The sequence below is a fragment of the Carica papaya genome, chromosome 8, assembly GCF_054855325.1.
Source record: "Carica papaya isolate Zhongbai chromosome 8, ASM5485532v1, whole genome shotgun sequence".
Classification (NCBI taxonomy): domain Eukaryota; kingdom Viridiplantae; phylum Streptophyta; class Magnoliopsida; order Brassicales; family Caricaceae; genus Carica; species Carica papaya.
The window spans coordinates 25,375,598-25,398,237 of record NC_142316.1 but is presented as its reverse complement, the minus strand read 5'-3'; the positions used below and the strand labels follow the sequence as shown (position 1 = coordinate 25,398,237).

Genomic DNA, 22,640 nt, shown 5'->3' with positions numbered 1-22,640 from the left:
ATATTTTCTCCTGGGAATAATCAATAGATTTAGGAAGAATTGATTTTAACTCTTATTTTGAGAATGGTATTTTTAGTTATTATAATCCAAGTTTTTTATTTTATTTTATTTTATCAAATCTTTAAATTTTGAGTTTAATTATAAATATATTTGAATTAAATAAAAAGATTTTACAATAGTCTTTACATTTTGAAATTAAAAAAAAAAAGTTCATGATTAAGATACAACTTATTTTGACATAAAGTTTGAATGAATAAATTTTTAAAATAAAAAAATTGAGTCTGAATGAATTATAAAAAAAATACAATATTATTGCTTGACATAAAACCAACATATTATAATATTAATAGATTACCAGCGTGAAAAGAGTTTAAGAATTATTATTATTTTTTATAAAGACTAGAATCATTTATTATATCTTTTTTATATATGTATCTAACGAATGATTATTATTTAAAATAAAAAATAACAATGGATTTAACGACAAAAATAAAATTAATTAACAATCTGATCTTACCTTTTATATATATATATATATATATATTTTTAACAAAAAAAGGTTGACACAACATCTCTACTGCTATATAAACGTATTGATTGATATCAATATAAATATAAATATAAATATATTCTATCAAAAAAATAAGAAGCGATTTTTAAGGGTTTAATAATTTGCAAGGGTTTTTGGGGTTGCCGGTTGCTGTAGATGTTGTACTCCGGTGCAACTTGGGCTGCCGACTCGGACCACAACTCACGAGCCACACCTTAAAATCTCGCCCATCCACCGACTTCATCTTGTTCGGCCGTCGATTAGGGTGAAGAGAAATCGGGCGGCGAGAGAGATCGGTGTTTGGATTGACAAGGTGAAACAAGAGAAAAGAAGAGGAGACAAGTTTCGAGGTCAGTGTCTTATCATTTCCACCAACAAATTGAATTCAGAACTTCAATTCCGTTTCCGAAAAAGAGGAAAGAAACAAGAATTCTCTAGTTTCCTTAGGTTTCTAAGTTACACAAAATTGGCAGCTATCCCATCTCCTCAATGAATTTTATGGTGTTCGTCTTAATTTTGTGGCTTTTCTGGTTTCTGAGTGTTAGCTGATAAAAGTTTTTGGGTTTACCGTTGAATTTTGATTGCCAACTCTACTAAAGTTATGTTTCTGACTTAGGTTTCTAGTTATCCGAAAAAACTTTCATGTTAGTTGCTTGTTGATTTGTCATGAAGAGAATATGATATTGGGTGTTAGTTTTTTTTTAGCGATTCTGCATTCCATGATTTTGCTACTTCAACGAAGTTATATTTGAGCTCGATGTGATCAGTTGGGTTCTTTCTTCGTTTCTATCAAGTTTATGCTGGCTGTAAAGGGTGGTCTGATGCAAGTACTTAGGTTTTTAAATCATTGACCTTGATATTTTTATTGTGTATTTTGTGTGTTATGTATTTCTGTCACTCCATTTTTTTAAAGGTTGTCGTAAAATTTTGTGTTCTTTTAGATGTGCTTGTTCTGCGGGCTTACTCGAGAATTCTGATAGAATATTTCACTTACTGGCAGCTGATAAATAGCGGAAGACTTGGAGTTTCTTCTACTGTAAAAAGCTTTATAATCTTCTTTGTTCCTTTCTGTTGGGGAAGATGGAAGTTGACGAGGAAAATCCGGCGTCAATCCCTGCGACAGAAGCTTCAGATGCAGTCCTTGAAGGGACAACTATGGATGTTGATGCCACTCAAGTTCAGCCAGTCCAACCTGTCATTCCACCGTTACCTCCACCTCCAGTTGTTCTGCAACCTGTTGCTCCAATATCTGCAATTCCTCCTCCTGTTATCCCATTGGCACCTCTCCCTGTTCGCCCTTCTGTTCTTAAACCACCTGTCTCACAAAATGGTGAGGTCAAAATGAGTGACTCAGACTCCGATCTTGAAGATGCAGCTAGAAGCACCGGAGAATATGAGATTTCTGAAGAGAGTAGACTGGTGAGGGAAAGGCAGGAAAAGGCAATGCAAGAATTGTTGATGAAGCGACATGCTGCTGCTCTAGCAGTTCCCACCAATGACATGTCTGTTAGAACTCGACTTCGGAGGCTTGGGGAACCTGTAACCCTTTTTGGAGAACGGGAGATGGAAAGAAGAGACAGGTTACGGATGATTATGGCCAAGCTGGATGCCGGGGGTCAGTTGGAGAAGCTGATGAAAGCTCATGAAGAGGAGGAAACAGCAGCTTCTGTTACAGCAGAGGAAGCTGAGGAAGAAATTCTTCAGTATCCCTTTTACACTCTGGGTTCAAAAGAGCTTCAGGATGCCAGAGTTGATATTGCAAAATACTCCATTGTAAGGGCAGCCATGCGTCTTCAACGTGTAAATAGGAAAAGGGATGATCCAGATGAGGATATGGATGCAGAGATGGACTGGGCTGTGAAGCAGGTGGGAAATATGGCCCTCCATTGCAGTGAGATTGGGGATGATAGACCACTTTCTGGGTGTTCCTTTTCGCACAATGGAAGACTTCTTGCCACCTGGTATTATATCTCTTTCTGCCCACGCATGCACATAGATTGATAGACGTATATGCATAGGCATTCACCCAGTACTGTTGTTCTTATGATTTGATAGCTGTGTTGATTTGTATTTGGTTGCTAACAAATTTCAGATCACTGCCATTTAATTTGTCCTGACTGTACCTAATCCTAAGTCGTTCATGGTGAGTCTGTGCTTGCTGCTGAGAAAGATATAACTTGTATTTTTCTGGCTATTGGACTTAAATAGTTCTATCTTCTTTTTTTTTTCCATAAAAAATTTGATGAATATGTTTCTACCGCTTTCCAAAATATTTTGCAGGGTTAAAATCATCTTTAAATATTTGTGAAAGTAAAGAAATTTTCCAGGCTTTTGAAATTTTTTCCTGCATTCCCCTCTTTCTGAAGTCTTTAAGAAAACTTTCATCCAATGTATTTGTTCCATATAAAACATGTTTGATAGGGTTCCATATGTTGGCTGCAAATGTTATTTATTAAATTAGTCTCTGCAATTAATGACACTACTGAATGAGAATAATTAGATATCTTGCTATATTCTCTGGTTTTCTTTTTGATAGTTCTTTGAGTGGAGTTGCTAAGTTGTGGAACATGCCCCAAGTAAACATGGTTTCCACCTTAAAGGAGCACAAAGAACGGGCAACTGATGTTGCTTTTTCTCCTGTAAACAATTGTTTAGCCACTGCTTCAGCTGACTGTACTGCAAGGTTGTGGAATACTGATGGAACTCTCTTGAATACATTTGAGGGACATCTGGATCGACTTGCACGCATTGCCTTCCATCCATCAGGCAAATATCTTGGCACAACAAGCTTTGATAAGACATGGAGATTATGGGATGTAAATACTGGTGCAGAATTGCTTCTTCAGGAAGGGCATAGTCGGAGCATTTATGGGATTGCCTTCCACCATGATGGATCCTTGGCAGCATCTTGTGGACTCGATGCACTTGCACGTGTTTGGGATCTCCGTAGTGGGAGGAGTATTCTTGCATTTGAAGGCCATGTTAAGCCAGTATGATTCTTAAGTTATTTGGTTATTTTCTTTTGGTAGTTTTGCATATTTGTTATGAATATAACTTGAGTTATATATTATATTTGTGATGTCTCTTTCAGGTTCTAGGAGTAAGTTTTTCACCTAATGGCTATCATTTGGCCACTGGTGGTGAAGATAATACTTGTCGCATATGGGATCTAAGGAAGCGAAGTTCTTTATACATTATACCAGCACATTCTAACCTCATTTCACAGGTGAAGTATGAGCCTCAGGAAGGATACTTCTTAGTGACTGCGGCTTATGACATGACTGTAAAGGTACAATTCTGCACTTCTGTTTGGATCCTTGACCTTGTTCTTGTTTGTCTATCATTTCATACTTTACATGTTTTACCAGGTTTGGTCAGGGCGAGATTTCAAGCTTATCAAGGCTTTATCAGGACATGAAGCAAAAGTCACCTCATTGGATATTACTGGGGGTAACTTTCTAGCTTCAGATATCTAAATAATAAGTGCATATATATTTCCGATTTAATCTTTATCTCTGGTTGAACCATTTGGTTCATTACTGTTGGTGATCCCTTTCCCCAACTTGCATGATCTCGTACTAAAGGTGTTTGTTTTGGCATGGTCCAAGCATCTTAGTTTCTTGCAATATTTTCTGTACTTCTGGAGAAGGTGCATTTGGAATTGAATTAATTTATGATGTTGACTGTTTATTTTAGGAAGTAATCTTCAGTTATAATCCACTCTTAGCCCAGTAATTCGAATGGCCATGGCTTGAGCAAGGAATATATTTCTTTTTGTTAAAGAAAAGGGCTAGCTGCCTAGTTATTTTCTCTGGTTGTGATGTTTTGAATATCGTTCTGTAGAATTTTTACTTTGAATCATTAATAGTACTCAATTAGCAAATCTTTCATTGTATCCATCCATCAAGATGCAAGGAGGTTCTAGCTAAACAAAAGCCAAAGTCTCATAGGTTAGATTTTTGGGGTTGGACTCAAATCTATGACCTTATAAATGGTATTGCCATCTACCATCCTGACCACCAGTTCGGTGGCATAATCCAAGATTTTATAGCCCCTATTATTCTCCATTAATTTTCTCTTCTGTTTGTGCTTTATATATTTTAATTTTCGATTAGGGGATATATTCCTCTGGATTTTCAAGTGTGAAGGGCACTAATTTCCCTTGTCTTTCCTCTAAAAACTTTATTTTTGCTTCAAATTGAAGTTTCATATGATAATCTTTATCCCATCATTTTTAATGTATAGAATATGTTTGCTTTTAAATTGTTCAGATTTCAAGCCTGTCGAACTCATAGACTACACTGTTTAATCCATTTCAACTGACAAGTTTTGCTCTTTTGATGGCAGATAGCAGCTACATTGCAACTGTCTCTCATGATCGAACAATCAAGCTCTGGACAAGCAATGGTGGCACATTTTCAATGTAACTCTAATTATCAAGATTAGCCGTGAAATTCAGTGGTCTAGCAAAAAGGTGACAGAATGTTTCGATCAAGTTAACATATTGTCTGTTAGAGGTAACTTCTTGAGTTATTCATTCAATGTAATCCATGATTCCATGGCCGAATTACCAGAAACATGAGAAGAACATTAAGTCTTACTGTTCTGGAAGTTACCCTAACGATTTTCTGGAAGTATTTCAGATTATCCGAGAATACTGTAACCTGAAGCTTCTTCATGTTTAAATTGTGAGTCACTTGCAGGATTACTCAAGTAAATGTAATTCTCAACTTAGATATAGACCTTGATATGAGGGCTGTCTGAGCAGATCATTTCTTGAAAATTAAAATTGCTTGATGGAAACAGATTATTTGAATGAAGTCTGAGCAGACATTTGATCTGCTTAACTTGCATGAAGTTTTGTAGCTAGGGAGTCGATCCATTTTTTAAATTGTCCAGTTTGTTGTTTGTGGATACCTTTATCATGAAAACATCTTGGAAGTGGCACTTCAATATTTTTTCTTTAGCATCATTTGAGTAAATATTTGGTTACTGTCTGTAACTCTGATATTATAGTTAAATCAGATGCTGTTATAAATGAAAGTTAAAAACCATGAAAATTTACATAGTTAAACCAGAATTGGCATTGAAGAAAAACTTACGATAACCAGCCAAAATTCAAACGGTAACCACTCTCGCAGAAGGACATCTAGGAGTTAATTCATCCAATATTAACCTAAAAAGGGTCAAAATGTAAGTCCCAACTCACAGTTGCATAGTGCATTATGCCATGTAGGGGTTTCAGGATCATCTCCCAATAATGTAAAAATGCATGTTATTTGTGATTAGATTACTATCAGGTTTATAATACAATGTTAGAAGCCAGTATACAAAAATGATCCCGTATCTATATTGTTAATAAAGCCGAAGGATAGTTCGAAAGATATGCTCAGTTGTTGGTGCGCCTCATTTGTACCAGCCAGCCAGGAAATACCTCAGCATGAAGCAAAAACAGCATCCAAGAGCCTGTTAGAACAGAAAACAAACAAGTTCATGAATGTTAGGTTACTTAGGTATTACAGCTCAGGTGCTAATATATTGCATTTATCATTCAATTTTGCCATTAATCAAGCATTCAATGTTACGCAATGTAAGATGATTACTACAGAGTTACTGTATATAATGCCAGGTGATTATTATACAACTTTACTAATTTCGACAAAATGTTAAAGAGAAATATCATTGCAGATTCATGATACTGGGTACACAAAAGAAATGCCAAAAGGATTATCTCGTCATCTGTGTCTTAAAGTCAGATGCGCCCCATGCAAAACACATGCAAAAGCACATATGCACGCTCTTCTTGCATGTTTTTCAAAGTTAAGAACTATTTGGATTTGAAAGTGCTGGCAGGCATTGCCCCAGATACTTCACTGAATTAATGCAAACCAAAGACATTAAAAGATTCCATTCACCTGAACAACGAGAAGATGGATGCAGAGTGACATCTCGGACTTCCTGCCAAATATTCTCAAGTAGAAATTAACAAGTGTTCCATCATTTGTTCCCGTCAGCAGTCCAGTCTCAGGATCGAACCTGAGAAGTAAAAGATATTGAAGATACCAATAAGCATTCGGCATGGTCCCCAGAGCATTGATCTGACGCAATGGTAATAAAAAAGTTACCTTGGCAGACGATGCCTTGGACATTTGACATAGCCTGAGAGCTGACAAATTAAACTTGCATATTAGATGCCTTAACATATCCAACAGATTTCTGAAAATTTACAAACAAGGCAAGGATGGTGGGAATAAGAGAGGAGTCTATCGGATCAAACCTGTGGAAGTGATAAGAGAAAGTTTATCACTTGGGGCAGAAAAAATATCAGGAGAGTTTCACTGCAAAAAAAAACAATAGCATATAACACATTTTAACATTAATCAGAACTTCCTTGAAAATTCATAAGTTATACATAAAATGAGAGAACTATTTATTGCTAAAACATTTTAGCAGGGAAGTAACAAAGTTAAAATTATGTTGACAATTTTACGTAAAGATTTTTATACTCGTCAGAATAGGTACTTTTTAATTCTTTCTGAAAAAGGAACTGAAGTATTATCTCTATCAAGCTCAGAAGGCTTTTCCCGCTGATCTCCAAAAATATTCTAATGAAAGTATTAAAACACACCTGAAATGCGCTAAGATCCCGACTACAGCCATGGTCATTCCCGCAAAGTATGTGTATGTATCTCCAACAAATACAGATGATGGATACCTGGCAAATAGAGCGGAAAAGAAATATTTACTTTTTGAACTTAATAAACAAGGAAAAGAACTAAAAAACCAGCTTAATATATCTTACCAATTGTAAGAAAGTAATGCCAGAGAAGTGGCAAGTAAGGGCTGAGTAAGATAAACAGAGAATGCATGAGCCTGTTTCTGTTCCATATCTCCAGATGCTCCAATTTGCATGATATTATGTATCAAAATCTGTAAGTTGACGAGATAAGTCAGCTTACATGAGAATTCATATTCCAATTGTCTAAGAGTTTTGTGCTTACAGCAGAAGCAATCACAACGGTTTGTCCAACTTCCAGACCATTCAAACCAGCATGAATGTTGATGGAATTTGTGCAAAACACTGCCAGCAGTCCCATATAGAGTTTGTATATCCATCCTGCATGTTAAAATATGATCGTAAGTAGAAAGTACTTAAGATCTTATATTCAACCTAAGTGAGGTGGTATACAATGACAATATTTTTTCAGTTATCCATACCAAGATCAAGCACTTCTAACCCAACATAAGGAATAAGAGGCTTTGGTATAACGATAGTTGTGTGCCCAGCATATGCCATTAACAAGGGAAGAGTAGCAAATGATGGCAGTAACAATTTCCTGCTCTTCACAATCCAAGCATACGAGAGTCTTGTCAGGAGTCATTTTTAGAACATCAGGCAGGGAAAAACAACCAGAATATAACACACTTTTAGGAACCAGAAGGAGCTTTTAAAATTAACTCACACTCTCCAGGGGACATCAAGGACATCATCTACAAATCCAAGCAAAATCATGAAGCATATTGAGGCCAATGCTGCATTGTACTCCACAAGCCACTGTATAAATGAATCAGTCAAAAGTTTAGCTCTCAAAAAGTTTAGCTCATTCGAATTACGTACAAATATGATTTTGACATTAAGGCTCCAATGAGCTAAGACTTTTACAAAGCAGAGTTAGAGAAACTAAAGAATATTTAACTAAAAGTAGATTATTATTGCATTCATATGCCCCTCAAAGATTTCCAGCATCTTTCATGTTTTGCAAGAAAACCTACTAAAGTGACAAGATAAAACAAATTCAAGCCGCAAATAAAGATCTCCCATTCATGAAACCAGATTTCACTTCAACAGATTACTTACCTTCTCAGTCTCAAGCCAAAAGCAGAACACCAAACACTAACTAGTCTTGAAAAATATGATAAAACGAGAATCAATGCGTAAAACGTAACGATCGGTTTAGTTCAGAACGTCTAAGTATGCACATCCTATTGCTGAATAACAGAACTAGAAGTTCTGTTTTAGATTTTTTCACCCCATAAACTTAAGAAAGATAGCAACTTTTTTCACGTGTTGCAGCTTCCTGCTTCTTAGGAGTGCATTAGCTTAGTCCTCCGCTGTTCTTCTCCCTCAACACTTAAAAAAGTGTTATAAACATGTTCTTGAATAACTTAATAAACTTCAGTAGTGACATAAGTTGTTCCCAAAAGTGGCGAATAACAATTACTAAAAGAATAAAGATCAGTTTATCATGTGATATTTGGAAGAATCTATTACTCACTCTCATAGTTACCATTTATAACAAAGTATATGAATTTGGAATGAAATGATTTGAAACAGAGCAACTCACATTTGAATCTGCCGTGAAATTGAAGTACTGAAACGATATTGCCAGGACCAAGAATACAATGCCGACAACAATACCCAGTGACTCAGGCCTGCAGACCAGAAACAACACCATTTAGGGTTTAATTCACCATTAAGGGACTAAACAACCATTAGCGAACAGTTCAACAACTCAGTTCACGAGCTGCGAATGAAATCAGTTAAAAAAAAAAGTTGATCGAAACTGGTTATCTAATGTACATCTAATTCATATATTGAAGTCTATCAATCCATCGATAAAGCCATGTCTAAGACATTTTTAAGCGTGGTGCAAAATTCACTAAATTAATCATTGAGGAACCAATTTTCACCAAAAAGATCGAAATTTCACACAGCAAACAAATCGATCAAAAACCAAACTGAGAAAGAACTCACACTTTGACAGTGCCTTGAGGTGTACCCCTCTTATTGATATCATAACCAAACAAATTGCGCTTCAATACATATCTGGAGGCCACAGGTATCATCTTGACGGTGACGAGGAAGCCGGCGATGCTAAGCCCCGCATTGATGAGGATAGATCTCTTGATATCGTCTTCGATCTTGTAGCGATAACATAGAAGGTAGAAGTAGGGGATGGATAAGATAAGCACGAGCTTAAGGATCAGACCTGATTTTGGCGGCGATATGGGCGGGTCGCCGGCAAGGGTTTCTTGGGATTTTGGCTCTGTTTTAGTTGGTTCCGTGGAAAAAGAATTCGTGGTGGTATCTACTGCTGAAGCTCTCCTGCGAGCTCTCATTGCGCCCTCTCTCTCTCTCTCTCTCTCTCTCTCTGTCTCTCTCTCTCTGTGGAACTAGGTTTGTTACAGTTCTGAATCCAGTGAACCGGGACCTGGCGGGCTTTGCTTTCGTTGACGGACTCCTTCTGTTTACGCGTCACTGAGCCAATGGAAATTTGCCAAGTAGGCAAAGAGGGACACTCTTGCCAAGGGGTCCGCTGTTAACTTAAACGTTGTTATATTGTATTTTTAAGAATATATTCAAAATTATTAAAATTGGGTAGGTTAAGTTAGTCCTCTTATGGCTTGAATTCATTAAATATAATTAATAATTTTATTAAATATCCAAAATTTATCATCATAAGATAAATAAAACAAAAAAAAAAAAAGATTAAATCTAATCATCTTAATTAATTGATTTTCTTATATCAATTTTAATAATTAACAAATAAAAGTCATTTTTCATAAATATAACCAATGTGAACAAAAAATATCATTTCACAAAATCTCTACTTCCAAAAACCAAGCGTAAATAACTTATATACATATATATATATATGGGGGAAGTGAATAAACTGAAGAAATCAAACTAATTAATAGTTTCAGAAGAAATATTTTCTTAATTGGTTTGATTTTGGTTCCCAACTTTGAGACTCCATTCTTAACACTTTTATTATAAATTATGTAGGTTGCAAATACTCATTCTTTATCCTTAGATAAGCATATAGCAAATTTTTTTTTTTACCACATATACAAACATAATATATAAATCACATTTTCTTATGAATAAGATACTATAAATCCTATAAAAAAAAAAAAAAACTTTTCTCTTTCTTAATTATATTAAAAAGATTGTTTTTCTGCAAGAGAATCAACATTGAATATCAAATTATTGTGATTTGAATTTAGTAATTTACGACAAAACTAGTACGGTTGATTTTTCATAAATGTATATATACATATATATATAGAAAAGTTTATGTGTATATAATATATACACACTGTATATATATGTTTGTGGGTAGATAACAATCAGTTGAAATTGAAGTAGAGACTATAATTTTTCAAATTTTGGATTCTTCTGATTTTCATCAAATATGGTGAAAAAAGTAAGTCTTTGCCCCTTACTTCTCACGTTAAATCAAATAGTTGTTATAAGTTCTCACATTGTTAATGTTTGTTGCCATTAATTAATCTCCAACACCACAATTTCCAGCAGCTCTACGCCAATCCCCTCAAGCTCTACCACCACAAAATGAATGGCAGCGAACAAGCCTTGGTAGTTTAACAGCGGGTTTCCGGCCATGAAGAGCGGAAAATCAAGACTGACTGACTCTTTATGTCGTTAATAAAATTGAAATAAGGATAGATTACTGTAGCACACTCAATCGAAGCTCACAAAAGATGAGCATAAAGGCCATATAGGTTGTTGTAACTCGTAAGTGTGTCTGCATTCAAAATTTATGTGTGTGTGTATATATATATATATATGTATATATTTATTGGGGTTTAAAGAAAAAATGATTATAAGTAAATAATGTGTAGGTACATAAATATACTTTAATTTAGGTATAAATAGTCGTTACAAAAATATTAAAACTATCGAAAAAAAAAAAAGGATAAAAGAAAAAAAAAGAAATCTTAGTGGGTTATCTCCCTCTCTCCCTCATTTGTCCCTATTTTTTTTTCATGTTTTTTTTTTTATGTGCAAGCTATCAAAAATCACCACTCTACCAATCTACAAGTTACAGCTTCTATATAGTAGATGGAGAACGAGAACTAAAATTAGATGGCAAGCTCTCTCATTTGTCATGAAGCTTCATCGTCAAACTGAAATGCTAGCAACGATAGTTTGAGTAAGTTATTTGTATCGCAACTATTAAATGCAACCCACTATCACACTTGCGTCAGATCTATGAAACAAGCACTATGAATCAAGAATAAACTTTTTTTTTTTTATATTCATAGATGAAAGTTTGAAAGTGATAACAAATCCAAACGATTCACTTATGGATCACTGGTTGTAATGTAATGTATTATTATTAAATAGATACAGAATATGTTCTATGTAGACATCAAGTGTAGAACCTTCTATGTCAATATTGCTCTCTAGCTCTGGACTGAGTTGGAATATAGGGATGTACAGTAAAATGCCTTAGGGATTATGAGGTAAAGTAAGTCATAACAAATCTCATGCAAAATCAAGACACTGTAAGTATTTATCTTTTAAAGTTAAAGGCATTATTTGATAAATTGATGAATTATGAGTCGATTCCGACTTGTTCATACGAGAGTTTGAAAAATATAATAGAGTATTAGCAAAGGAACTAGGTGATGAAGTTTCTCATGGGACTGCATGAGTCTTATAAAGTTATTAAAGCTCAAATATTACTCATAAAACTTTTCCCTAGTTTAAATTAGGCATTTTTCAGTCAATAAGAAGAAAAGTGTAGAGAGATATCATTAGATGTTATGACTGAAAGAACCTTAACTTTTGCTGTTAAAGATTAAAAAAAAAAACTGTGAAAAGATCTACTTCAAATCATGAAAAATATTACTATTCTCATTACAAAGTTGTAAGTCGCTCTGTAAAATAGTGTTTCAATGCCAATCCAAATAAACTGACATGTATATACTGTAGTATGTTTAAGCATACTGCAAAAATCTATTTTAGAATTTGAAGGTAACCACATGGTCATAAAACCCATAGGTATTTTTCAAATTTATTTTTATTTTATTTAAAAAATATATAGAAGTTACATGATCGGAATCTGGGATCAACAAAGGAATCTAAAACTCCGCATATACATCAACAATCAGAAACTAAAAACCCTAAACAAACCCTCGTCCTTGACCGCACTCAACAGAGGAGTGAAAACTAAGGTAACTGGGAAAAAAAATAAACAACTAGAATTAAAAAGACACCGCGAGACTTACCTCGATAAGTGATCCCAATTCCTTGTACAACAAGTCTGTCGAAGACCCACTCGTTCATTCTTACAAGCTTGAAAGCTTAAAACAAGAATACTTGAATTTTATTAATAAACTGAAAATTTTGAATTGAATTACAATTCTGAATTAAAAGACTATTTATAGTGTAGGCCATGTAAATAATAAGGAAAAAATAATCTACTAATTAATGGTAGAAATTATGTAGGAAATTAAATCTAAACTAGAATAGAAAACTAGTAAAAATTAAGAAAATTCTAACTAAAATAGGATAAATATAATTTTCCTATAAGAAAATTTTTTTTAAATAGAGAATATCTTAACTAATTATGATTGATTTAGGGGAAGAGATTCTGCAAAGATATTTTCCTCTTTCTCAAGTATTTTCCTTGTTCGCGAGATTTGGTATTTAAGGGGTTTTTCTCTTTCTCAAGATAGTTTGCAATTTAGGAGTAATTTCTCCTCTTGAATGATCTTCAATTGTGAAGATTTTCCACATGATTAGGAAATAAAATTCCATAGAAATTTTTCTTTTTCATGTCTTGTAGAATTTTCTCCTTTTCTTACTTATTTCTCTATTGCACTTTGGTGAATATTTTATATTATTATACCTTTGGGTTAATGGCCTTGTTGTCTTCTTTTCTTGGACTTCTTTAATGGATCCAAACTTATCTTCCTCATTGATCCACGACTGGATAAAAAATTAGAAAGTTTGTTGTAATCTTTTAGCTCTTCCCTTTGTAATGGGTCCACTTGGTATTGAGATATTCTTTCCACTAACTTGATCCATGTCCATGCTCACATCATCCCCTCATTCTTTAAAAAAATTCGTCATCGAATTTGGATCTGCATCAAAAATGAAAAGTTCAGAAACATTAAAGGTAGTAGACACTCCGTACTCACTTGAGAGATCAATTTTAGAGGCATTATCATTGATACACTCTATAACTTGAAAAGGTCAGTCTCCTTGGAGGTTCAACTTAGATTTTTGCTGATTGGGAAATCTTTCCTTTCGTATTTGAACACATACCCAATCGCCTAGTTGGAACACTACTCGTTTCCTTCCTTTATTGACGTGTTGTGTATAAGATTCATTTTTCTTTTGGATATGTTGCATGGTCTTCTCATATATGGCTTTAACAAGTTCATCTCTTTGCTGACAATCGGTATCCTGAATTTTTGGAAAGGTAAAGACTTGAGGTCCATTGGAGTTAAATGATTAAAATCATAAATAATCTCAAAATGTGAAAACCTTGTAGAGTTCTGAATGCTCCTATTATATGCAAATTCTACCATAGGTAAACAATCCTCCCATGTTTTCAAATTTCGGTCAATTATAGCTCTCAACAAGGATCCTGAAGTCTTATTAACGACCTCAGTCTGACTATCAGTCTAGGGGTGACATGCAGTAAAAAATAACAACTTAGTTCCTAATTTATCTCACAGAACTCTCCAAAAGTGACTAAGAAATTTTACATCCATATCACTCACAATTGTCTTAGAAATGCCACGAAGTCTCACAATATCCCTGAAAAATAGATTTGCGATATTTGTCGCATCATCAGTCTTATGATATACAATAAAATGTGTCATTTTATTAAATCTATCTACGACGAGAAATATGTTATCACTACCTCTAATGGTCCTAGGCAATCCTAATACAAAATCCATAAATATATCTATCCAACGTATTGTAGGCACATGTAAAGGTGTGCATAATCCATGAGGTAGAATCCAAGATTTTGTTTACAGGTAAAGGTGTGTATAATCCATGAGGTAGAATCCAAGATTTTTTTTACTTACATGTAATGCACCTACTACAAAAGTGCTCAACATCTTTCCTCATGTTAGGCAAAAAAAAATACTCATTCAATATATCTAGAGATTTTAACTACCCTAAAGTGCTCCATCAATCCCCCATTATAAGCCTCACATACTAGTAATTCTCTGAGTGAACAGTTAGGCACACATAACTTACCATCTTTAAGGATAAAACCATCATACCTATAAAATTTCTAGAATGCAGAATGCTCACATGCATGAAAAACAGTGGAAAAATCATTATCATTAACATACATCTCCTTAATATGTTCAAATCCTAACAATTTAGAGGTAAGTGTAGAAATCAAAGCATACCTGCGAGATAATGTATTAGCAACAATATTATCCTCACATCGTTTATAATTGATTACATAGGAGAAAGATTCTATAAACTTGACCTACTTACCGTGACGATGGTTGAGTTTACCTTGACCTTTCAGATGTTTTAGGGATTCATGGTTTGTGTAGATCATGAACTCATTTGGTAATAAATAGTGTTGTCATACCTCTAATGCTCTTACCAAGGCATACAACTTCTTGTCGTAAGTTGAGTAGTTCAACAGTGCGCCACTAATTTTCTCACTGAAATAAGCCACGGGATGCCCTCCTGTATTAAAACTGCTCATATACTAATACATGACACATTCAAACTAAAAAGTTTTGTTAAAGTTAAGTAAAGCTAAAATAGGTGCATAACATAATTTGTTTTTCAATAAACTAAAAGCATACTCTTGTTTATCAATCCATATAAATTTTACATTTTTCTTTACCAGTTCATTCAATGGTGCTGCTATGGAACTGAAATCTGTAACAAACCTACAGTAGAAGCTCACCAAACTAGGAAACTCCTCACCTTGTTGGCTAAGTTTGGAGTAGGCCATTCTTTAATTGCTTTTATCTTATCCTCATCTACCTCAATGCCCTGTGCATTAACTACAAACCCTAAAAAATCAAATTTTCACTGCAGAAGGTATACTTCGTGGCATTCGCATACAATTATTCTTTCTTAAAGACCTCCAGGACAGACCTGATATGTTGAAGGTGATCCTCTAAAGAATTATCATAAATCAAGATGTCATCAAAATAAACTACCATAAATTTACCTAAAAAATATTGTAAAACATGATTCATAAGTCTCATAAAGGTGCTAGGGGCATTTGATAGCCCAAAAGACATTACTAACCACTCATACAACCCATATTTAGTTTTAAGGCGATTTTTCACTCATTTTCAGGTTTTATCCTAATATGGTGGTATTCACTCTTAAGATCTATCTTAGTGAAAATAATAGATCCATTCAATTCATCTAATATATGATCTAACCTAGGGATAGGGTGTCTATATTTTACCTTAATTTTGTTGATGGCTCGGTAATCCACACACATTCTCCAAGAGCTATCCTTCTTAGGCACAAGTAACACATAAACAACACAAGGGCTCAAACATTCTTTTACATGTCCCTTACCTAATAACTTCTCTACTTGCCGCTAAAGTTCCTTTGTCTCTTTAGGATTACTTCGATAAGCTGGGTAGTTGGGAATTGAAATTCCAGGGATGAAGTTAATATGATGTTCAATCCCTCGTAGTGGTGGTAGACCATCCAAAATCTCATTCGGGAACATATCTTTATATTCCTACAAAAGAGAGAAAAAAGAATTAGGTAAAGAAATGTTAAGGTCAGAAAAAGTTAGATAGGCTTTCTTGTATCGAATTACAATTAAGCTTTTCTTCTCATAGATCACTCTCCTCACTTCTCTCTCCCTCACATGTAAACATCATTTTCCTCTCTCTCTCACTTTCTCTGATTGGGCCTTCTTTATTTTTTTTGGGCCTTTTTTACACTCAGTGGACTTTCTTTATTTTTTTCAACCTTTTTTTCTATCAGTGGGCCATTATTTTTCTTTTCACCCTCTTTTTTTACTTTTTCTTTTTTTTTTTGAATATTCTTCAAAAGACTTCTTGATTTTGATTTGATTAACATAGACCTCCTTTGGGGATCGAGTTGTCAAAATATGTTTTAGGCCATCTAGATATAAAGAGTATTGATTCTTGAACTCGTCGTGATGTACCTGTCTATCATACTGTCATGGTCGTCTAAGCAGGATACGACTGGCGTGCATGGGAACGACATCACAACATACCTCATCTTTGTACTTGCCTATGAAGAAAAAAATCTCAACTTGTTTGTGTACCCTGACTTCTCCACACTCATTGAGCCAATGTAGTTTATAAGGGTTATGGTGTTTAGTACAAGATAACCCTAACTTGTCAGCTAGCAAAGTACTGGCGATATTGGCGCAACTGCCTCCGTCTATGATTAGACTGCATACATCTTCATTCACATGACATCTTGTGTGGAAGATATTCTCTTTTTGATCATTGTCTGTCTCTTTAGATTTTATATTTAGGGCTTTCTAAACAACCAATATCTCACCCTACACTAAGGTTGCTACGTTGTATTCACAATTATCTAGTGATGTTCTACTATCATTATCATTGTTGTACTTATTGACAATCTCTATCTTGCCATCGTCTTACAACAATATGATATTTTTGTTAGGGCATTGTGACGCACTGTGTCCAACTCCAAGGCACCTAAAACACTTAATAAAAGTTGGTCTTTGAATAGTAGCAAGTGATTTAGGGTTATCTTTAGATTCATAAGAGTTGGTTTGTCTCTCTTTTCTTCAAATCTCTTTCTTTCTTCCTTTTTGGGCCATCTGGAACTAAACTAAGGGGTAAGCTAAGAATTACTTCTGGAGGAACCTCTATACTTTAGATGTTTCTCAGTCTTCATAGTCATGTGTTCCATCTCTTCTAGATCTTTGTAATGATGTAATTCCACAGTATTGATAATCTCCCTGTTCAAGCCACTTATAAATCTAGCCATGGTGGCTTCTGGACTCTCATAAACTGTGGTCTTGATCATTTCATCTCCTTGTGGTAATCTTCTATCGAGAGGGATCTTTAGGTCAATCTTTGGAGCTTCTGGTGCAATTCCCTATGATAATAATACGGGACAAATCTTTTTCTCATAATAGGCTTCATCTCTCTTCAGGTGGATATAGGTTGGTCTCCATCTCTTCTCTTAAGGGTGATCACTTGATCCTACTAAACAAGTGGATAATATGTGAATTCGACTACTGTTATCTTTACTTTCTTCGCTTCACTATAGTTGTGGCAGTCAAAAATTAACTCTACCTTTGTTCCTACTCGAGATAGGTCTTTGCATCATTCATTCTTCTGAACAGGGGTATCTGTATCTTGAAGGATCTGATGTTATCATCTTTCCCTCTTCTACCGACTTCACTATTGTTGCCATATGACTCATCATCATCCTGGCACTGTCAGCATCTGGGATGATTACGGTTCCTTTCTTCATCTGTCTTATCCATTTTTATTGTTATACCTTCAATGACTAAGCTCAGTCTATTGTACATGTTATCCATCCTAGCCTCCATGCGTTCTTCCAATGTCCTAGGTCGGCTGGTTTCACTAAGCTGTGACATATCTGTAAAAAGATGTTAATGGAAAAAAAAGAAATCACTCCCTCACAATCACTCATGTTTACCTCTTTTATCTTCTTCCGTCAAGTTGAGTATTGGAATTGGATCTCCTGAATTAAGACAATCAAGTTGTCTTTTAAGACTCTGGAAAGAATCCTAAAAAGGATCTTGTTCTCTAAAAGTTCAGAAGTAAGCATACAGAAGAAGAATATGTGATGCTCTTATGCTTATAACTAAGTAGTTAGGATGCAACTAACCACTTAGATGTATAATGGAACTAAAACACTTAAGAAAAATGAAACTATGAGTAGAAAAAGGCAATTCTAAAAAATGAAACTATGAGTAGAAAAAGGCAATTCTAAACTTAAAGCATCAATGATCTAATTAATCCTTATGGATATAATCGAAATATTATACCTAATTATTTATCCCAATGACGGCTGTGCTATATAACTCACTTGAGTTTCTGTGATGCAGATGCTAATTTGGAATATTAAATTTAATGTTATAAAAAGAAAACAAGGGAGTCACACATCTCTCTCTCTTTTTTTTGCTCTCTGTTTTTTTTCCACATATTCTGCATTTTTTTCAGAATTTTTTTTTAATTATAATAATAACGTAAAAAAATTCTTGAGAACAAACTAAATAAATTAGCACATTATGTAACAAGTGTTAATTTTATGTAAAAAAATAAATACAAGTAGTAAATTGGAAAGAGAGTAGATTTATCGGAGTCCTAGCTTTGATACCAACTAATATGGAATCTGGGATCAACAATGGAATCCAAAACTATAATGACCTGTTTTCTTTATTGAAAATGAATGTTATTACACGCACATAATTTGGTAATTTTATGCAGCAATAAGTGAAAACATAAGATTCAATCATCCCCTATACAGAATTACAAGTCATAAGGCTTATAAAATTCTTTACATTGTATCGCTAAAATATAATTAAAACGATTTTATAAGATAAAACTCTCAAGATCACTAAAGGTTCTTCAAAGTCTTTCTTCGACCTTGAACTTGCTCCTGATATGAACTAATCTACACTGAGGAGTGTGAATTGGGATGAGCTTCACATACTCAGTAAGGAAGAGGGACAGTGCCCAAAATAAAGACATCTACATACTCAATCACACAAGATTCACAAAATAAATGCATATTTTCTTTAAAACTAATTCTCAATCAATACAGTAACCATGATTTTACATATCTCGATAATTCACTCTTTCATATATGATTTCATATACATCACAAATACTCTAACATCACATTTACATACATAAATAATATTGTTAATTGGTTTCATAACACTTGCACTTATTACTACATTACTTATCATTTTATATGTCAATATTGCTTTCACTTTATGTTTTTCACTTATCATTTTTTAGTTGTACTTTCATTCTCAATTACATTTTTATTAAGATTTATAATTTGTGTTTTATTTTTTAAGAATTTCATTGCACGATACCATTTTCGGCATCGATGATGGCACTAAGGATCCCCTCTACCACATGGATACATCACATACTTATCACTTTTTACTTTCACTTTCACTTTTTTACTTTCCCAATGCACCGAAATGTGGAATGGTTATGCATTGGGCATCACTACTCACTTTTCACATACACTCGAACACGGAATGGTTATGTATGGGACTTCCCAACCACGTTTAGCTGAGATCATATCCACGGGTAGGGTTCACCACACTCCACTTTCCAAAATGGCTACACACACACACCTTCACCCCGTTGATACTAATTAAACGGATTCATGTCTTTTAAATATTTATTATTAATTTGCAAGTCAATCTCATCGCTCTAACACACCTATTTATAAAACCTAAATGCTTACATATCTCCACATATAACAAGTATATACTATTTACACATATTCTTATAAAGTTTAACTTTCATAACTATTCAATTATCAACCAATACACATATATACATGCACGCCATTTATACAAATAGTTTTAAACATACACATACACACAACACATACATGTATAACTTTACATATATACATACATAACCTTCTTATTTTACTGGAATTTTAAGGATAATCCCTACAACCACAATATTTATACATTCTTACCTATATACACTACACCCATACATAGACTCATATATTATTTATTTATACTAATTCATGAATCATTCATTTGCACATATTTTAATGCTCATATACTCATTATGCGTACACAAAAATAATGTTTATATAGGTTTACACATATCATATCATACACATAAACTCACTTTTACACATTTAATTATATATATCCATGAAGCACTCACATACGATAACATACATACAACTGATGAATTTACTGAAAACATGTTAGAAAACATAAACAATTTATAAAATCTGCAAATAATTTATTTTAAGAAAAATAAAATTTTATAAAAATTTGAGCATATTTGAATGAAACTAACCCAATCCCTTATCTACAATCTGATCAGAAGACATATTAGACTCCTTACTGGTTCGAGTCTACGGTCTTCTCTAAATTCAACATTGTTTAGATAATTTTCTCGTTTAAAAATAGAAAATACGTGGGTTAAATGCCGGCCACTTGTGAAAATAATTAGAATACAAAAAGTGATTGAGATTTTATGATAGACACGTGATCCCAGTAACTGAAATCGCCACACACCACCACATTGATACCGATTAAATGGATTGTCATGTCTTTTAAATATTCATTATTATTTTGCAAATCAATCTCATCACTCGAACACATCTACTTACAAAACCTAAATGCTTATATATCTCCACAAATAATAAGTATACGTTATTTACACATATTCCTATAAAGTTTAACTTTCATAACTATTCAACTATCAACCAATATACATTTATACATGCATACCATTTATACAAATAGTTTTATACATACACATACACAAAAATCATACATGTATAGCTTTTAAATATATACATGCATAACCTTTTTAGTTCACTAGAATTTAAGGATAATCCCTACAACCATAACTCTTATACATTCTTAACTGTATACACTACACCCATACATAGACTTAAACACCATTTATTTACACTAATTCACGAATCATTCATTTACACATAACCTAATGCTCATATACTCATTATGCATACACAAAAATCATGTTTATATAGGTTTACACATATCATATCATACAAATAAACTCACTTTTACACATAATTATATATATTCATGAAGCACTCACACACGATAACATACATACAACTGATGACTTTACTAAAAACACGTTAAAAAACGTAAACAATTTATAAAATCTGCAAATAATTTATTTTAAAGAAAATAAAAATTTATTAAAATATGAGCATCTCTAAATGAGACTAACCCAATCTCTTACCTACAATCTGATTAGAAAACATATCGGACTCCTTACTGGTTTGAGTCTACAATCTTCTCTAAATCTGGTATTGTTTAGATAATTCCCTTGTTTACAAACAAAAAATACATGGGTTCAATGGCGGACACTTGTGGAAATAATCAAATGCAAAAATTGATCGAGATTTTACCACAGGCATGTGATCTTGGTCACCGAAATTTCCACATGCCTCCACACGTGTGTCCTTGGTTCACCATGCATTGCCGTTGGAGTGTTGTCACCGAACCTCCACCAGACCACCTCGCGCCGCCATAAAATCATCACAGAATGAGCCGCACACCCAAACCTAGCACAAATTTGATGAAATCACACCGAGGAGGCACCACAAATCGTAAAATCATGCCTAGCTGCTGCCATCGCAAGTTATACTTCTCTGAGAAAATTCGTTGCGGATCCTCATCTTTTTTAATCGTGTCGCGACTCTTCATTCTTCGGATTCATGTGGCCGTCAGAAAAGCAGATCTGGTCGCTATATGCTGCCTGTTGCACGCACTAGATCCGTCACATCCTTTTCTCTCTTTGTGACTCTTTCTCTCTTTCTCTCCCTGGATCAATTTCTCTTTCTTCCCCTTTTGTAAGTGGGAATAAAAAGACTCCTCCATGCCTTGCATCCTCATTCTCCGGCGAGTTTTAAAGGCATATACGCCTCTAGTTCTTCTTCTTTTTACAGAGGCATGTTCGCCTCTACAACTCCCTTTTTTTTTCTTCTCCTGTCATCAAAACGGCAGCATTTTGAAACTCTCAAAATGATTTCATTTTGACTCTATTCCCTTTTTATTTTCTTTATATCAAAATGGGGTCATTTTTGAAGTTTTCCAAAATGATGTCGTTTTAGCTTTTTCTGCTTCTAAGAAGCAGATGGATTGGATTTTATTTTTTTTCGAGCCAGGGTGTTTTAATATCTCTCTCTTAAAATAAATTTGGTCCTCCAAATTTGCAGTGACCAGGTGAAGCAGATGGATTGGATTTTATTTTTTTCAAGCCAGGGTGTTTTAATATCTCTCTCTTAAAATAAATTTGGTCCTCCAAATTTGCAGTGACCAGGTGGTTTGAAGACATCATTACTTGTCTCCAAGTTTTCTCTTCAACCTAATGGTTTTATTATAAATTTTTTACTGGTGGGATCTCTTTAGTTCGTAGTCAATTCTTTTCTAACTCCCATAAGTAAGGTGTAATTGCAAAAAGTGTGTCTTATAAATTCAAAGTTTTTTTGGACATTTACTCTAGCTAAATAGAATGTCATCTAGGCTGCAGTGATCCTCAAAGTTCATTAACCTTCCCAATTTCACGTGTCTTAATTAAATTATTATTT

General features: G+C 34.0%; 2 protein-coding genes across 3 annotated transcripts; one reads left to right on the top strand and one right to left on the bottom strand.

Moving 5' to 3' along the window:
* The first annotated feature begins 621 nt into the window (after positions 1 to 621).
* Positions 622 to 5,403, top strand: LIS (WD-40 repeat family protein / small nuclear ribonucleoprotein Prp4p-like protein). 2 transcript variants are annotated; one of them, XM_022035355.2, is made up of 6 exons: positions 622 to 900; positions 1,551 to 2,511; positions 3,087 to 3,540; positions 3,642 to 3,839; positions 3,919 to 4,000; positions 4,898 to 5,403. In XM_022035355.2, the coding sequence occupies exons 2-6, from the start codon at positions 1,631 to 1,633 to the stop codon at positions 4,975 to 4,977; spliced, it is 1,695 nt and encodes a 564-aa protein (XP_021891047.1). In that variant the 5' UTR covers positions 622 to 900; positions 1,551 to 1,630; the 3' UTR covers positions 4,978 to 5,403. The 2 variants fall into 2 exon arrangements, with proteins under 2 accessions (XP_021891047.1, XP_021891048.1); XM_022035356.2 differs by having other exon boundaries at positions 1,492 to 2,511.
* A 405-nt stretch (positions 5,404 to 5,808) lies between these two features.
* LOC110809495 (uncharacterized) lies at positions 5,809 to 9,783 on the bottom strand. The gene is made up of 11 exons (XM_088209192.1): positions 9,306 to 9,783; positions 8,896 to 8,983; positions 8,014 to 8,105; positions 7,769 to 7,887; positions 7,552 to 7,667; positions 7,353 to 7,480; positions 7,179 to 7,265; positions 6,828 to 6,888; positions 6,676 to 6,716; positions 6,466 to 6,586; positions 5,809 to 6,016 (listed from the first exon to the last, which is right to left on the bottom strand). The coding sequence occupies exons 1-11, from the start codon at positions 9,668 to 9,670 to the stop codon at positions 5,957 to 5,959; spliced, it is 1,278 nt and encodes a 425-aa protein (XP_088065318.1). The 5' UTR covers positions 9,671 to 9,783; the 3' UTR covers positions 5,809 to 5,956.
* Positions 9,784 to 22,640: the final 12,857 nt, after the last annotated feature.

Excerpts from the sequence above, each read along its gene's own strand:
- LIS (XM_022035355.2), top strand. The coding sequence starts at position 1,631 with ATGGAAGTTGACGAGGAAAATCCGGCGTCAATCCCTGCGACAGAAGCT. Across the intron at positions 2,512-3,086 it reads GGAAGACTTCTTGCCACCTG|TTCTTTGAGTGGAGTTGCTA; the intron begins GTATTATATCTC and ends TCTTTTTGATAG. Across the intron at positions 4,001-4,897 it reads CTCATTGGATATTACTGGGG|ATAGCAGCTACATTGCAACT; the intron begins GTAACTTTCTAG and ends TTTTGATGGCAG.
- LOC110809495 (XM_088209192.1), bottom strand. The coding sequence starts at position 9,670 with ATGAGAGCTCGCAGGAGAGCTTCAGCAGTAGATACCACCACGAATTCT. Across the intron at positions 7,481-7,551 it reads CCGTTGTGATTGCTTCTGCT|ATTTTGATACATAATATCAT; the intron begins GTAAGCACAAAA and ends GTCAACTTACAG. Across the intron at positions 6,717-6,827 it reads TTCTCTTATCACTTCCACAG|CTCTCAGGCTATGTCAAATG; the intron begins GTTTGATCCGAT and ends TTAATTTGTCAG.